Raw genomic sequence first — 18050 nt, 5'->3', positions numbered from 1 at the left:
CTGATCAAAAAGCAAAAATACTTTTCTCTCACGTTTGAAATTAGATTATGTGCCAATTGCTTTATTACTTTCCACATTGTATATTAATGGGTCAAAATATAGAATGCATATGAATCTCATTATTGTGTATCTCTTAATAATCAGCTGCTGTGGGTTTTTAATGTGTCTTTTAGATGAGCTACTTTTGCCTCACATGAGAAAAATTGATGGGATGCTGAATGACAATAGGAAAAGGCTGCTTTCCAAATTGCGCTTGGATCATGCTTTCAAGGTATTCTCTTTCAAATTCCAGGCTTTTAAAAGTGGTGTTTTAAGTAAATCACTGAATTCATACCATGCAGGCACAGCTTAAAACCCATTTGTAACAGAAGTGAATATGGATTTGAAAGAGATGCTATAAATTTAGTGCTTTTGTATGTGGCATTTGGAGAACATTTTGGGATGGAGGGGTTTATACTACAAAGGTAAAGTTCTAGTTTTACTCCCCTTGCTTTCCAGTTCGTTCTCAGGCATTTTTTCCTTTAAACTTTTCAAGTTTGCCAAAAGAAAATCTATTTCCTATCCTTCTAGAACTTATGGTTAAGCGATTGTATTGCCTAAAAATAAACTTTTACATGAAATAGCTATGCTGTGGAGCAGATGTCTGAACCTCTTTGAAGTAGAGAACATGATCAGAGGAGTATAAAACCAGGACAGAGGGATGCAAGAACAACTCATTTGTGTGCTCTTTCATGTATCTTCAGCATGGAAGGTTGAGAAAAGTGTGGATAACAAGCCCATATTACAGCAGCTTTGACGTGGTAATAAAAAAACAGGTCTGGATGTGGACAGGGAAGAGAGAAGCCGTACCATCTCAGTAGAGAGAAGGTAAACAGGAGGATAATCACTGTGCTTCCTACTGTTCCCACTCACACTCCAAGCAACAATGCAGAGCCTGCAAGTGCAGGAAGGTTATTTTCAGTCATGGAGTCACATAGGTTAGAAAAGATAATTCCAGCTGCTAAGCCAGCACTGCCAAGTCCACCACAGAACCCCATCCCAAAGTGCCACATCTGCTGCAGATGTCATCTTTCAGAGACCTCCAGGGGTGGTGACTTCACCACTTCCCTGGGCAGCCTGTTCCAGTACTTCACAACCCTTCTTGTGCAGAAATCTTTTGTAATATCCACTCTAAACCTCCCCTAGCACATCATGAGGCCATTTCCTCTTGTCCTACTGCTTGGAAATAAAGCACCCTTTTGTCAGTGTCTGTACTCAGCCTGATGATTCGTTCTTGTAACAGTTTTGAGGCCAACAGCAGTAAAGCAGGCCTGACTATAAACACCCACCACCAAACTTGCTCTTTGCCTCTCTTTTCCTGTCCCCTTACGCCACAGTATAGAGACACTTGGAGAATTTGTGCAGTTCTTTGTACTGCTGTGATCTTATTTTCGAGAACTAGGTGAGGAGGGACAGGTAATAAATAACAGGCTTGAAAGTTCTGCTCTTTTCCATCATGAAACCTTTTTCCCCATCCCATTTCTAGTAAATCTTGTGGGACATAAGGTGGCCTTGATTCAGGGAGGAGACCACCATCAACCAGTGAAACAGCTCTAATTCACATGCTTCTTGAACTTTTTAAATGTTAGTTATGCTGTTTTCTCAACAGCTGAACAATTTGTACCTCCTTGAACAGAATTTCTTGTGGCTTCTTCAATTTCAAATGCACTGAGTCTTAGGGGGGTAGCATGTGTTAACCCTCCATTTTTGTTTTTCTGTTGTGATAAGAATTTTGTGCTAATAATTATTAATATAGATACCTCTTTTTGGCCTGTCTGTTCTGAGATGATAGACCAGTTAAGGGAAGATACAAATTCATAGAATTTCAGTTACATTTACAGAACACAAAAAGTGAGAGGTAGTCACATTTGATTTTTTTTCCCAGTTTAAGGGGGAAAAGCTGCTATAATTCTCTGTAATACCAACATGTAATTCCAGCTGCTGATTAAGTTGGAGTTCATAGTGAATACAATAGCTCTGCTGTGTGTTCACTTAGAAGCAGATTATGTATCATATCTCTAAAGTTAAGACTGTATTCCATCATATCATCTGCAAGACATTAATGGAATTCATGGATGTAAGGAAGGGATCTGCTTGTGATGTCATCTGCAAGATAGAAAACCTTTTATGTTTTTCTTCTGATGTGACAGTGCCAACATGTGCCATCCTTGGGTCAATGTCTTGGATAAAAATGAAATGCCTACTTGTCATCATAAGTGCTTGTGTTGGTTAGGAAAATGTGTTTGGTGCTCTTAAAGATACAGGAGGTTTCTGTTCCACCTTTAATGAAATAACTAGTTCAAATATAAGAGCTGAATGAGGCACTGAAGAAAGCAGTAAGTTAAAAGTATCATTTGTCATTCACTGGTATCATTTGGTTTGAATGATTTTACTGTTCTGCATTGATAGGCATGGGTGAATTTAATTCTGTTTTCCACTGCATACAGTTAGCACTGCAATACAAACCAAAGCAAACACCAAAGTTAGCAGTAACATTTTTTATAGTTCTAACATTGCATCCTTTGGTAATAGTTGTTAGAAACAAAATTATAAAATATTGTTGTTGCTTTAGTTGAAGCTCAGTAATTGAAGCATCTCAGCTGAATTACATAAACTTCATTTGAAAATAATTGTGTCTCATGCTCCCAAAGATGCAGAAATCACTAGCATATACTTCTTCATTCCAGTTCACATTTGTCTGGTGTAGGTAAGTGCTGTGGCCATGGAACTGTTCTTAGGTTCTTAGAATTCTTAGGAATTCTCCAGAGGAGGCCAGAAGTGGCCAGAGCCCTTTGACACTCCAAATCAGCCTTGAGAAAAGCTGTTATAATGGATAGCAAAACTAAATGATTCCAACCTAAGTTGTTCCACTTTGAAAGTATTGCAAGGAAGACTGGATATGGACAGATTGTCTGTCAAGGCTACTGCTACTACTGTGCAGGAGATTTAATAGCTCTTTACTGAGAGGTTTGTTTAATAAAGTAAAAATGGCTGATATAGATAAAGAGCTAATAAATAATAGGCTGGGGAGGTTGCTGTAGTCAGGTACTGTTTTTTAAAAGAAAATATAAAAATTGAGTCAATTTTATATTTTAACCCAATAGTCCCAGTAAGGTCCTTAAGCTGCAGCATTGATTCATTTTTTCCATATGTGTATTTTTCTGCCTCATACTGGAGTGTAATACAAAGATGCATGTTTATTTAATGTGAAACATTTTTTTCAGGGCTAGATTATGTAGCAGAGCAGCTACTATTTCAAAGCAGCTGCTGACATAATGCTGTATTTGTTCAACAAAATTGTACTCAAATTTACTCATGCAAATAATGTAGAATTGAAGCAAACAGAAATGCAGTTCACTCTCAGGAGTTAAAATGTCTTAAACTTGTACTTTTTTGAACCAGCTTTCTACTTCACTGTCCCTAAGCTTTTCTATCTTACAGATCTGATAAGATGCAATTAGTTTGTAAGTTGCAAAATCTAGGACAAAACCTATGAAGATATTTAGGCATCTAATCCCTGCCTGCCTGACTATGCAGGAATCACTTAGAGAACTTAAAATAACTTATCCTTAGAGATTCTTGGGTAGAAACGGAATGGAAAGCAGTTTAGAAGTTAAAAATTGCTCTGTGGAGCTTTTTTCCCCCCCTCTCTTTGCAGAGATAGAATCATAGATGTTAATCTGACATACAGTGAAAGGATCTGCTGATCTTGAAAAATTACAGTAGTCAAGAACAGGTGGTTGTGATTTCCTAACCAGATTTGGTTGTATGATATGATGAAGATGCTTTATCAGGTCTGTGTGGAAGAGTATTTTTTTGCCTGATAGGCTGCACTCTCATATTTTCAAAGAAAAACAGCCAATTTATCATCTTGATTTTTTTCATAATCCTGTGTCTTTATACTCTCTGTTAAAGAACGCTTTGGAAAACTTCCCTGAACTGACAGTGGTCACTCGGGATTCCAAGACAAAGTGTGGAGGGACATCTGTGTCTAAGATCAAAATGAATGGTAAAGCTTACAACAAGAAAACACTGAGGGCTTCTAAATCAACCACTAAATCAGCACAGGTGAGTGTTCACAGGGATTGTTGCTGCCAGCATCTGACTTGTGCTGTGATAACCATGTTTATATAAAACATTGCTTCATGTATTAGCTGGTTTGGTTGGTTTATCAAAATATCAAATCTTTTGAGAGAGGTGTTTTTAACAAGGGAATATTAAATAACAACATCTAAAGGAGTACATTACATCATTATTATATGTGAAACATAGTTTGTCAGCTTCCTGGGCTGTTGCTAGAGCAGCAACAATTTGCCTTCACCATTGCTGCTGTAGAGCATAGTAATAAAAGTTTCTTGCACTTGCTGAAGTGATCTAGAAGCACTTGCTTCTAGATCAAAAATTTAATAAACTTAGATTTAATGAATTTAATAAAATTTATATTAAACTTTGATAAAATAAATTTCTATTTATAATAATAAATTTAATACCATTTAAATAAATTTAATAAAAATAATTAAGAAAATTAATAAAAATAGTGTTAATACTGTAAAATCTGAGATCAAATAACACTTCTTTAAAATTGAATTCTATCTTCTACTGTTCCTCATTTTCAACAGCAGAATGAAGCTGTTTTAAAAAAAAAATTAAAAGCAACATGGAAAAAATTTGAGAAGCACATATTGCTTATTTCCATAGAATTCCTGGGGAACTAATTCTAACTAGATTTGCCTTACTTGGCCCCATCTCTGCAGCAAATAGGGGCTTGACAAATGACTTGTACATATAGCTCACACTCATATTTCTTGCCAAATTAACCTAATTTTTGGGTAACTATAAATCAGCCTTCTCAAGGACCAAGTCTGTGTCTTTTGCAATGTCTTGGAGTAGTTCTTGAGAAGGGGGTGTTGTACCCATTTGGGGCTTGCAGTGCATTCAGGATGACTGAAAGCATTCTCACACCTGGTTTTGATAATAAAACAACATGGGAAGTGGAGCTGGGAGATAATTATGATATAATGGGAATTACAGTTTGCCAGATATGTCACAATAATGATTTGAATTAAGCACTCCATTTCTGAATTGTTGAAAAAAATGGTTTACAGAAGAAAATGTCTGTCATGTCTCTCGGTAAATAACATGAATTTTCCTAAAATAATTGTTCTTTTTGCAGGAGTTTACAGTAGATCCAGAAAAAATACAGTTGTATTCTTTGTATCACTCACTCCATCATTACAAATACCACATATATCTAACATGTAAAGAAGAGGTAAGTATTATTCTCAATTTTTGAATTCCTTGAGGGAATTTATTGAGGGAATTGAGTCCCACTTGAGAGATTGTTCTCTCATTCTTGGTAATGAGTATGGATTGAGGCCTCCTATTTTAACTAATTCTTTATGGCAAACACAGGCTACACTGACCACATGGGTTGCCCCTAATGGGAACTGCTGCTCAGAACATTCAGATGTGAGGCTTGCAAGGTTTGTGGGATTCCCTGAAGTGTTCTTCACTGTTACCCAAAATAAACGAAACAAATGTTATCAGTGGATTTAACTCCTTGGATCTAAAAGGTGGTTTTTTGCCTTAGAATGCCACACCTTTATTTCTTCTGCAAATCCTTGGTGGAAATATTTCAGGTAGCAGAAATAGAAGAGTTGAGCTCTGGCTTAGTTGTTAAGAAATGCATTTTAGGGAGCATTACCCTTGTTTTTAAAACTTAAATGTTTTCTGGCAGACAAGGTTCATATTTAACTGCAGACTTTTATAAAAATGAAAATTCTCCAATTCTGGCAGCCTAACATGTGTGTGTGTGCATCTCTTTCTCCCCCTCCTTCTCTTTTTTAAATAGATTTCTTCTGTTCAGAAGACGAGTGCAGATCTAGGCCAGGAAGAGATTGTGCAGCTGTGCATGAAAAACATAAAATGGGTGGAGGATCTTTTTGAAAAGTTTGGTGAACTTTTGAATCGTGTCCAGCAGAAATGCTCATAACAAAAATGTATCCCAAATCCCACATTTTTCTACGGCACTAACCTGATGGAACAGAAAGCTCAGAGAGAGGCTCTGATTTCTTTTACAATGCCAGACTGCATTCTTGTTCGTAGCCATTTTTATTTCTCTTTATGGAACTTTGTGCCTTGGCTCATGCTAAGGAAAAGTGATGCTGCCAAGGAAATCAGTCCTTTGGAGATGGAACTAAACATAAACCTAACCACATTTTTAACCTGAAGAGTTATTTTCTATTTTGTAAACTATTGGATAACTTAGTTTTATTTTCAGAAATGTTTTTGACAAGTGATAAAAGCATGCACTACATATACTTTTTTCTTTTTTATTGCTCAACAGATAACAACACTTAAAATACTACAGATTTTTCCATCCCTGACTAAGTGAGAGAAAAGTCAGCGTTGGGGCGAACTAATTTTTACATGTCTGGCCACCAAATTTAGAGTTTTGTACATTTTGAGAACAGAGCCGGAGTGACATCAGTTTCTGCATACGTATATTGCCATCCTAAAAATCCAGAAATTTCATTATGCTTTATGGACTCCTTTTACTATTGTCATGCTCGGGAGACCGAACATGGAGTTGGTGCAATCCTATGACTGCTTTTGTGTCAAATTATATTGTAATGAAAGACAATGACCTTAACTATTTTCCCTGTTTTGAAGAAAAAAATATTTTCCTTTATACTGTGTTTAGTTTTTTTTTTTTCTTTTGGAAAAAAAAAATCAATTGTACATTTTATCTCACTAATAGTTGTATTTTTCACAGAGGAAATATTGTGGTTAAAATTGTTACATGTATCTTTGTAATACACTTTCCATTGTTTTCAGTAAATCCTATTCATTTATATGTTGATTTTATATTGTAAACTATGTATCTCGAGGTAACCCTTTTGTTTATACAGGTTTGCTTCAGTGTTAACCAGAATAATGCATAATGCATACTAGACTAGTTTTGCTTTAAGTGTAGTTGTGTTAGACACTGCAATTATTTTCTGGTATGTGAAAATAAATTTCTTACTAAACTAGCACTTGATTAACTGAGAGTTTAAATGAAGAGCTACTACACTTTATCTTGGTCAACAAAGATTGTTGATTGAAAAATAGACTATATGCAGTGTTAAACACAGCTTACATAATTGTTTGTAGAACTGGCAGTTGCAGAGCTGTTCTCTTTTCGGTGCCTTTCGAGTCTTCAGACATCTTTGTAGCTTTTCTCCTCCTCCAGGTTGTTAACACTTAGTAGTGCCACTAGTCACACTCAGACAATGAATGTAATGGGCTCTAGTCAGGAGAACATTTTCTTGAAATTTGCCAATAGAATGCCTTACCGAGTCATTCAGAATTGAGATGTACTCTACTGGCGTCCTAAAAAGAAAAAAATTCACGTTGGTCTTTTTTCAGATAATGTCGAAAAAAAAACTTCATTCCTTTATCCTTTTACTGCCACTTAGTGCCTTAATTTCAGCCAAGAGAGCAGGGTTCACTATTCATTGGCCAAATGAAATAATGTTCATTGCCATGTGACCTTTCCCCCATGTTTTGATCCTATTTAGTTGTTAAATATTCATTAGACCGTAGAACTATAAAGAGTTTAATGAATAGATGTGAAAATGAAATTATTTGATCTTGAGTAAGCAGATAGAGGCTTGAATATTAAAGTATGTACAGAATTTTAGCTGATTAGATTTAGAACCTTTGTAGGATGTTTCCCATATTCCCAAAGCTTTTCATCCTTAAAAAGCAATAATTCTCCTTTACAATTTGTGTGCAGACTACGAAGAACAGAAATGGGCATGTGCCCTTGCCTTTCTTAAAGCCTCTTCCTCGTGGTTTTGCTTTAAAAAGGGAGGTCACTGTCGTGTTAATGACACATTGTGCTACTGCTCTGTCTGCAATTATCAAGGAGAGCGAGGTGGGTTTGGGGTTAGGCAGAATGTGCAGATTGTTAGAGCAGTCATGGAGCTAATTAATTCCCACATTGAAAAGAAGGGTAGCCGTGGGGGTAAGGAATTTCTATAGTTTCAGTCCTGCTGGGTCTGGTAGAGCTTATAAGGTGAAAGCAAACACAGCAGAGTTACCAGCCTTGGCAGCAATCAGATAAAATGGTTTTGATGTAAATGTGCACACTGGAGGTACAGTAGAAATGTGCCTGGCACACTCTTCAATCACTAATGGGCATTCCCAGATTTACTCAGTGCATTCTCTTACTGGGATAGATTCATGACAGGGGATTACTTACCCAGGCAGAGATCTGTAGTCACACCTTGGAAATTCCTAGTCTGTGGTTTTAAAAATCATTAGGATACAGACTGAGGGAACAAATGGAATGGCCTCCTTGATGATGTAGTAAAGAGCTGGTCAGACTTTGTCTCTCTCACACCCCTTCCTAATGAAGCAGAGAGTTGAGAGAGTTCTCAGTGCTTTCTAGAAGATTACCACTACTGTGTACTTTGGATTTTTCAAATCTAGAAGTAGCTTTAGAAAGCTGCTTTCAGTCCTTAGAAGCTGAAACAAAAACAAACAAACAAACAAAAAACCAACAAAAAAAAGAGAGGCTTTTGGAGTAGCTTATCCCTATTTAAAAAGGAAGTAATTTTACCAACAACCATTAAAATTAAAAGGGGGTGGGGGGGGGCAGGATGCTCTGCACTGCCATAGAAAGTGACCTGGCTTATTTTTGGCTGTTTTGTTCCCAAGGCCAGCTAAACAAGCACTGTGCCTGTAGAAGTCAGGAAAAAATTGTCTTGAATAAAAGTAACTGCCCCAGACTATTAAAGATTAATATAATGGAATTTCCATCTTTGTCTTGGGGTGTAAAAATGGTGGCTGGATTGTTAATTTAACAAATTAGAGTAAGTAAAAACATGGAACTCTTGAGTGTGTTGAAGGGTCATAAATCAAAGCAAAGCTTTGTTAGTAGTATTGAAGAGGTTTTTTTATACTGAAGCAAACTTAATGAAAAAAGTCAATGTACAAATTACTTTTTTTGCACAAATACTTTGTTTTGTTGCATTTTAGATAATGAAGTCTGCACCCACACCTCATTTTTTTTCCCCTTGGAGTAACAGTGAGGTCTTCATCCCTTAAATATGACAGTGGAAATTGAGCACTGATTTGACTGCAAGAGAAGATGCACTGGGAAGGAACAAAGCCCTCCTTAGACTATGAATTAGCAAAACAAGAATGAAACAAATTGCATAATCTGTTATTTGGCTTTTAATTCCACTATTCTTTCCTTTAGCGTGGCATCCCAATTTACACTGGGTTTGGTTTTATTCAAATAGAGCATTTCTCTTAAAGGCAGGTTTGCTTTGAGATGCTACTCCCAAAGTTTTGCTAGCAAAAAATCAGAGACAAAATTGGATTGAGAAATGGTTTCTGAAAGCAGCTAAGGACTTTAGGGTCTTTGAGGTTCTGTGGCATGTGTTGTATTCATATATTGTCCAAATGAAATACTACTTTTTAAAAAAAAAGTCAGATCTTACAGGCTGTCTTCCAAGTAAATGATTTCCATAGGAAATATATTTTAAATATTATTTAAATATTTACTACTATTTAAAACAATTTTAAAGCAGAAAAGCTAATACTATGGTCACAAAATGTCAGTGTGTCATCAACCATTTCTTATTTCGTTGCCAGCACTTGACATTTGGTCTCTCTTACCCTATTATGAGCCTGTGCATTTCACAGTGCACATGCTGCCATATTTTATTATTTAAGCTAATATTAACATGTCATTGGTAATAAATGCATGTTTTTCTGCATATCTGTTCTACATATGGCAAAAATGAAGCTAGGGCTAATTAAGAGACACTATGCATTCTTAGTCCAGATTTTCAGGTGGTCCATAATGCAATGTATGGAAATGTGAAAAAGGACAGTTTTGTACCATTCATGATGTTATTAACTAAACCCATTAAAGTGAAAACACTTTTTAAACAAAAACCTTATAATGCTTAGTCATTTGTTATTAAAATATTAAGCCTCAAAAAGTTAAAATTGTTGGAAATAAATTGGCAATTTGGACTTTATTTTCTGCTTGAAACACGAAGAAATACAGTTCTAGGGTTTGGGGGGGATGTTTCCATTATGTTGCCTGAGTTGATGATGTCTGGTTGATCTGGATTTTTTAGTTCTGGGTTCTAAATGTTCTGAATTAATTTGTACAATACAGCTGCCAAATCTTAAACTGCTGTGGTGAGTGAGGAGCCAGACTGTTGGCTAAGAGAGAATCTGCTGCTGTGATTTACCTGAATTTTAGTATTTTCATTTGTTCTGTTTCTTGCCAGATCAGAATGTCATCTCTGTGTACCTTAGGGGAAGAAATGGTGCTCCACAGAGTTTTGGTATTTTTTGCCCCCCAGCTAAAATGAATTACCCTGGATATTCTTGCACTGTTTTTCCCTCAGAGGGCTGAACCCCCCCCATGCTGTGGTTATTGTCCATAAAATCCACAGCAGGCCTTCTATGAGCAACTTATTTGCAGAAAAAGGAGATTCTGGAGGCTGGAATATTTTATTTTTTTTTTAACAGCCCTGTGTTTAAGCTTCTTCCCAAACCAAGGGAATATAAAATATAATATAAATATAAAATTAATAAAATATAAAATTTAATTATTTGTATTTAAAATATAATTTATATATATATTTATAAAATAAGATATTTTCCCATGAAATTGATTATTGTTTTCTCCAAAAAACACTTTGGAAAGCAGGTAAGCAGATCCTGTTGCAATCCTGAAGATTTCAATGCTGCATTTCAGATATGACTTTTAATTTCTGAAGGTTTGTGGGTTTTTTAAATAAAGAAAAAGCAAGGCAAAAAGCTGAATGCACACAGCTTTTTAAAAGGAAAGCAGCTCCTACTATCAGCAGTTTGTGGGTAAGTATCTTAGGCAATCAAAATTACTTTCTCTACATTAGCCTTTTCCATAGATAACCTAACAAATCTTTATTTAATTTCCAGAAACAGAATTAGAGAAAACCATCTTAAAGTTCTTTCCATTTGATCTCTTACAAGAATACACTAAGTACAGAGAACAAGCTGTTTATAAAAGAGAAAAAAAAAATGCTGAGTGAGGGAAAACAACAAACAGAATTTCAGGGCTGTACCATCTCATTTGTCCTGAGTGTGTCTTAGGTTTTTGCTTTTAAAATTCCACTGGGCATTTTCTTTTTTTTTTTTTTTTTTATATGTGCTTCATTTTGGTTGGTTTTTTGGGGGGGATTTTTGGGTTTTTTATGCTCAAAGGGTAGAAGGAAGCAGCAGTAACAGCAGAGCCCATGAGCAGGACTGAAGGAGCAGGTAAGGTCCTTCATTTTAGTTTTTAGTTCAATTTATGAATAAATGAAGTCCTTTATTCTACATGTGACATTTGAAATCATAAACTTTATAATTGGGAATACATGTTTTAGCCTTCTCAGACTTCCAGAACATGTGATAGCAAGACCTTTTAATTAAAATTATGTTGGTTTGCATCACCCTTTCCTTTCTAACCGTGGTGGCTGCTGGTGTGATTTGTCTGTGCATTATTTATGTATCCGATATTTTTGCTGTGGCAACAGAAGGTAAGTGATATGATAATTGAATAAAAGCTGGAGCATCAATGTTTTATTATGTGGTTAGGTCAAATGGGCAACTTATTCAAAGCTCTGGGATGATTAAAGCATGAGGATTTAGAGCTCTTCTTCAAGTAAAGCAGCTTGGGTGGCTTCTGAAACCTCCCAGATTCTTGCTGTTGGTCAGAATGCAGAAATTCCTGTCCTTTACAGCTTTCCTAACAAACTGCAGTAAAGGAACACTTGTTGGTTTCAGTGCAGCATCCAGCAACTTTGTTTGGAGGTGGTTTGACCACAATCAATGGACTTTGCACTGAAGGGAGTTGAAGAGAGTGCTCACGTGTTCTGGGAGAAGCCAAGTGTTGCAATTCCAGCTGCCTTAAATAAACCCCAGAATCCAGGTAACAAGAAATGCTTGGCCAGGGACTGTCACTTTCTTTTTGACGTGAACTGTGTAAGTTCCCTTTGAGTTTAGTGGGGTAATAAAATTCTGCAGGACATTTTCCTATCCTCAACCACGGGCCTGGCAAAATATGGCATAATTGAGTTAGGTGGGCCCAGCACATTGTACAGTCATATAAAATATAAATTATAGATTCCTGCTTTTAACATGCATAAACAATAAGCCTGATTCTCTGCCCTGGAGCACAAAGAAAATTAAGAAAATTTAAACCAATGGTCAAAGTCAGTCAGTGCGGGAAGAGGAGCACGGAACTTGTCCCACAGAGAAGTTACCACCTCACCATGCTTCAGGTGGGCATCACTGCTCCTTCAGGCTCTCCACAGCTATGGATTGATGAGAGATGCTCCCTTAATTCTTTCTGAGCTCACCTAAAGCCCCTTTCAGCAGTGACAAGGTCAATGTTTGCTTTTATGGTGCAAAATAGCAGCGTTACCATTGGAAATGGCAGCTTCCAGAGTGACTTCTGCCGCCTGAATTATTCCAAATGTCTGATTGCACTCTGCTCACTGTGGCTGAGCAGGTTTCTGGTGTGCAGAGAACACTGAGCCCTCACTGATCTGAGAGGAGTCTTAATCCAGACAGCAGTGCCAGGGCCCCGGTGCCAGGACTCTGTAGACCTGGTGGAGTCAGGCTCTGCTTACAGCGTGTTATCGTGCTTGAAGTCCCAGGAAACCTCCACTAGAGGGAAAAGCTGGAAAATACACATGAAACAAAATCCTTTTATCTTTATGAAGCCTGAGAAATGGGGGCTTGAGGTGCCACGAGTTGTGTTTGTGCTGAGGTTGCTCCACTCCCACTTGCCGTGGGCCACTTCGAGGGCTGGTGTCTCCTCATCCTCATCCTGCATCCAGAAGCTTCTGTCCTGAGAGCTTGTTGTTCCAGGCTCTTCAGAAATGCCAGGCTGGAATCCTTACACATTTCACTTCACCTTAAAATTCCAGAGCTGCCCTCCAGGAGTAAACTATGCCCTGCCCAGGCCAGGTGCTCTCTGCAGCAGCCTCTCCTCTCCGTGGTGGAGCAGGTGCTGTGGCTTCCACAGTGCCAGGTGGCATCGCTGTATCCCACAGAATCCTCCTTTTTAGTTCAAATGTAGATGGGAAATGGGACTAAGTGTGAATAACCTGCTCTGCATGCTCAGGGAGAGTCTGTCCTCTCCAGCCCTGAGCAGTCCTCACGCTCTGAGCTACAGATGGCAGAACCTGTTGGGCAGTAGCAGGGGAATTCCCTGTGGCAGCTCTGGAATCTGCCTTCAGAGCCTCCAGCCTGTCAAAGCCCTCTGCAAGCTGATTCTGTGTGAATAGCTGTCCATGTTCTTTAATCTGACCAGAAAAGAGAATTTTTCCGATTTTTATAGGTCCGTTTCATCACTGAAAACCTTTTGCACTGCCCTTTGTATCTTCAGGCATCCAAGCAGAGCAGATTTGATAATGCCATGATAATTGTGGCAATTTCTGTAAGAGAAGCTGTTGATTTTCCCTTCCATGAGGATCTCTGTGCCACAGAGAACTGTATGCTGAACTTTAATTTGTCTCGACATTTGTGAATGGAATGGAGCAACATTTTAAGGGTTACTCTTTATAATGTTCTCCTTTCATCAACTTCACCACTGTAGTGAATACAGGCATTGTTGTTACTTAAGTGGGGAAAAAACAGAAGTGTCACTGTTCTAAATAACTGGAATATTTTTCTGAATTTTTATGGTAATTATTAATTGCTGTGCTTTTTCAGAAACAGGCATAAAGATTGGGTTCAACAGATTCTGATGATAATGGTGAAAAAATTGATGTATTTATACATTTAAGCTGTGTTGATATACACTTAATCTTTAAAGCTTTATTGTTAGGGGAAGACATTTGAAATCTAAAGAATAAAGTTTGGTAGAGAGAGCCTTCTGACTTGTTTCAGATGTAAGAGAGGCATTTGAAATGCAGATTTCTATGTTAACCATTTGAAAATGTCTGCTCTAAATTTGTTTGTAAGTAGAAAACTGGATGGTACTGCAAAAATCCCTCTTTATTACCTAGTCAATTTTCAGTGACAAGTATCAATGTTGGCATTAAAAAATTGAATAATAATTGTAACAGTGAATAATTCTGGGTTTTAGAACAGCTTATGCTCCAGCTTTGGTGTCCTTCCAGTTTTTTTAAAACTTAAAAAATTAAAACTTCTTCCTGTGTTTTTTTCAAGAGCACATTTCCCAGTCACTGAAGCAAGCATTGATTTGTTGTAGATAAAACAGCAGCACCCCACCTTTTCTATTAATGTATCTCCATCTCTTTTGGACAACACAGCCTCCAACTTTTGTCTTTTTGAGACTGATCATGAAATACTTAATCACACACTCATGTTTTTACTTTGTAAGGTCTGTGGTTATTTGTGGTTTATATGTGGTTTATTGTGGTTGTTGAATTTAAATACTGTTTCTGCTTTATTCTTCTAATTAAACCCTACAGGTCTTACATGAGACTCAGAATTTCTTGAAAACTGAAGATTTGAAGTTCTTCAAAACATAACCACTCTTTTGATCTTTTTGTAGCTGGTAGAATTTCTAGATGACCTGGAAATAAATGAAAATAGATTTTTATTTCACTGTTCCTTGCTATTAAAGTTCTTTATAACAGTTGCAAAGAATCTGACACGACTGTACAAGCTAGGACTTTTGTTAAAAAATACATTGGTCTCTTTATTTAATGAATAAATTATGTTAATTTTGTCTTTGTAATCATCATTCTCTTGTGCATCCTGTGTTCAGCTTTATGGAGGTTAATTAGGGGAACATGGTGTGGAAGGGAAAACCAGATACAGCAAAGTTGTACTTTTATCCTGAGATCTTTCCACCATGGTCTGAGGAATTCCCCCAGCCAAGACCAGCGAGGTTGCACTATTTAAAGTGACTATATAAAAGTATAAACAAATTATTATATTGTCAATGATTATGTATATATTGATAATTAAATAAAAGTCTAGCTGTGCTTTAGGAAAGCATTTTATAATTCTGTTATTTTAAGAAATATCAAAGCATTTCTCAGATATTATTTGACCACAGCTGTCTAACCAGCCAGTATCTGCTGTCTGCCCCTGTCCAAACTGGGGTGTCAGGGCTGTGGTCACTGGCAGAAAACATGAAGGCAAAGGCAGAAATCCAGGCTAGGCTGCTGATTCCCTGGTGATAAAACATGAGAAAAAAAACCTTACAAACTTCAGTTACAAACAGTGCACTGGCTGTGGTTTGCTCTGATCCCTGCAAGCAGTGTTTGACATCTCCTCCTCCAATGTAAGGTGAAATGTTCAGATTGAACTTGGAAATGTTTGTGGTTTTAAATTCTCTCAAGATTAGGTGAACAGCTGCAGGATGATTGCCAAGCATCACTTTATTTCAACTGTGCAAAAATACATATTCAGAAATATATTCAGCTGTGAAAAAATAAACAATTGTTTAAAATGAAAACGAATTTCAGTGTTTACTGATTTGCAGTTATATTTTGGCAGTGTATCAAAACTCCTAGCATCAAACTGCTAGGAAAGGGAAATAATAAAATTTTAATCATAAATATAAATATTATAACATATTTATCTAATATTTAATATATTATTATATAATAAATATATAATGAATATATAATTAATTATAGACTCACATATTAAATTATATAATAATATAGTAATATATAAATATATATAATATAAATATATAATAAATATATTGCTATAAATGTATAATAAATTTATATATTATTATTTAATTGATATATTATATTATATTATATTATATTATATTATATTATATATTATCAAATAATAAAACAGTTCATCATGGAAACCCCCACTGACCTATGCATTACATGTTATTTTATTGGGTTCTTATTGGCACCTGTGAATGAAAACTACTTTTTTTTAAACATCTTCCTGTCTTTCCCCAACAAATAAATCTCTGTTAGTCACTTCCTTTGGTTCAGGAAACAAGATGAACTTTCATTTTGGTAGGCTGGCATTTTGCTACAGCTTGAATGGTTTCCTTTCTCTGTGCCCAGGGACTTAAGACTTCCTTATCTGAAAAACTTCACAAAAACTTCCACTTTTAGAACTCCCTTTATCAAATACTTTCAATATTTTCCAATATTTTCATTTCAGGCAATGAAACACGAAGAAATGTTTGTCTGCCACAAGTCTGTGGTACCTTAGCTGCCTGTAGTAATTTTTCACAGCTTCCAATGAAGTGCATTGTTTATTTATTTGCATATAATGAACAAACTTGCAGTGTAAGTGTGACAAATGAGGATAAAAGAAGGCTGCCCTGAGCTTCAGTGGACAGCAAACATGCTGCATTTGCACCTGCTAGCACAGAATTTGACTCAGAGCAGGCTGAAGTTCAATAATCTGAGGATTTAAAGTGAATTTTTAAATCACTTTTATTATTTGGTCTTTAATGTGCATTACATTCTTCTGTGTACCACGGAGATCCTATGGAAATCAATCCAAAAAACCATGATTTTCCGTTGTTCTAATACACATCCATTGAGTAAGAATATCAAAATACTCAATTCTTAGTAGAAAATTACACTTTCTATAAGTAGAAAATGATGTTGGATCTCTCAGCAGTTTGCTGCAGGCAGTAGAAAAAACACTTATTACTCTGAAAATTGATTTATTTCATTCCATTGCAATGAGAAATGGCAGCTGCTGTAATGAGCAGCTCATAGAAGACATCACAAGAAAACTTCAACCACAAGGCCTGTGCTCAGGTTAGCCCACAGAAACAGATCTGACCTTTCTGGGCTTTTAAATAAGGGTAAAATAAAGAGAATTGTTTAGGAGAGACGTGAAGCTCCTGGAGTGGGTCCAGCTGAGGGCAATGAGGATGATTTGGGGACTGGAGAATCTCTGCTCAAGGAAAGGCAGAGGGAGCTGGGTCTGTTCAGCCTGGAGAAGAGAGCAGAGGAAATCTCATCCATGTGTAAAAATGTCTAAAGGCAAGAGGATGGAGCCAGGCACTTCTCAGTGGTGCCAAGCAATGGGACAAGGATGGGCAGGAACTGATGGACAGGAGGCTCCAGCTGAGGCTGAGGAAGAACTTCTGCACTGTGCAGTGATCACCCGCTGGAACAGACTGCCCAGAGAGGCTGTGGAGTCTCCCTGGCTGGGATATCCCAGATATCCCATCTGGGCACAATCCTGGGCCACCTGCAGGGAGGCTGGAGCAGGGGTTCCTTTCCAGCCTGCCCCACCTGGGATTCTGTGAAATCCAGCGTTTTTTGTGCTCTGTCACCAGGGACACACCAGTGTCCTGCTGCCAGGAATGCAGGAGGAGCTGCCAGAGCTGCAGGAATTGCCAGGGCTGCTCTCTCCCGTGGGTCAGAGCCCAGTTCCCCGCCCAGGACCTGTGGTGCTCTCACACCAGGCTCATGACCTCGAGTAGCACCAGTCCTGAGCAACATTTCTATTCCCTATGGATACTGCCAACCTTATCTGGAATTCTGAGTCCAGTTCTGGGCTCCTCGGGACAAAAGAGACACGGGACTACCAGAGAGGGTTCGGTGGAAGGTCACAAAGATGATGAGGGGTCTGGAGCATTTCTCTTAAGGGCAGAGACTGCAGGAGCTGGGCTGTTCAGTCTGTAGAAAAGACAGAGAAGGGATCTCATTAATGCATAAAAACATCTCAAAGACAGGTGCCAAGGGGATGGTGCCAGACTCCTGTTGGTGGTGCCCAGAGACAGGGTAAGGAGCAAAGGCCATGAACTAAACCACCACAAGTTCCACCTCGATACGAGGAAGAGCTTTTGTACACTGAAGGTGGCAGCGCGCTGTCACAGACATTCCAAAGCCAGACATTCCAAACCCAGCCGAACGCGTTCGGGGTGCCCTCGGCAGGGCCATCGGCCTGGCCGCTCTCCAGAGCTGCCTCCCCTCGCTGGGGCTCGCTCCGGGCTGGCCGGGGCGGTGCCGGCCGCTCCGTGCCCGCCGTGCCCGGGCCCGCCCAGG

The 18050-nt window shown here is 37.8% G+C and overlaps 1 protein-coding gene and 1 long non-coding RNA gene across 5 annotated transcripts in view; one reads left to right on the top strand and one right to left on the bottom strand.

Annotated features, from left to right (window-relative positions):
• QSER1 (glutamine and serine rich 1) overlaps nucleotides 1–9993 on the top strand; it is a 44071-nt gene extending 34078 nt beyond the window's left edge. For 2 of the 3 annotated variants that reach the window (XM_086893292.1, XM_023929154.2), the window contains exons 10-13: nucleotides 174–271; nucleotides 3955–4107; nucleotides 5213–5308; nucleotides 5891–9993. In XM_086893292.1, the coding sequence (XP_086749418.1) occupies nucleotides 174–271; nucleotides 3955–4107; nucleotides 5213–5308; nucleotides 5891–6031 (488 nt within the window). In that variant the 3' untranslated portion in view covers nucleotides 6032–9993. Of the gene's footprint in view, nucleotides 1–173; nucleotides 272–743; nucleotides 868–3954; nucleotides 4108–5212; nucleotides 5309–5890 lie in introns of all 3 variants that reach the window. The other variant, XR_015288075.1, reaches the window with a different exon arrangement.
• A 1378-nt stretch (nucleotides 9994–11371) lies between these two features.
• Nucleotides 11372–18049, bottom strand: LOC111930862 (uncharacterized). 2 transcript variants are annotated; one of them, XR_015288071.1, is made up of 4 exons: nucleotides 17829–18049; nucleotides 17531–17681; nucleotides 15289–15483; nucleotides 11372–14626 (listed from the first exon to the last, which is right to left on the bottom strand). It is a non-coding gene; the product is annotated as an uncharacterized LOC111930862 (long non-coding RNA). The 2 variants fall into 2 exon arrangements; XR_015288072.1 differs by having other exon boundaries at nucleotides 15265–15483; nucleotides 17829–18047.
• Between the last annotated feature and the right edge of the window lies 1 nt (nucleotide 18050).

This window comes from Cyanistes caeruleus, chromosome 6 (assembly GCF_971803275.1).
Source record: "Cyanistes caeruleus chromosome 6, bCyaCae1.hap1.1, whole genome shotgun sequence".
NCBI lineage: Eukaryota > Metazoa > Chordata > Aves > Passeriformes > Paridae > Cyanistes > Cyanistes caeruleus.
This window is presented reverse-complemented; position numbering and strand designations above follow the sequence as displayed.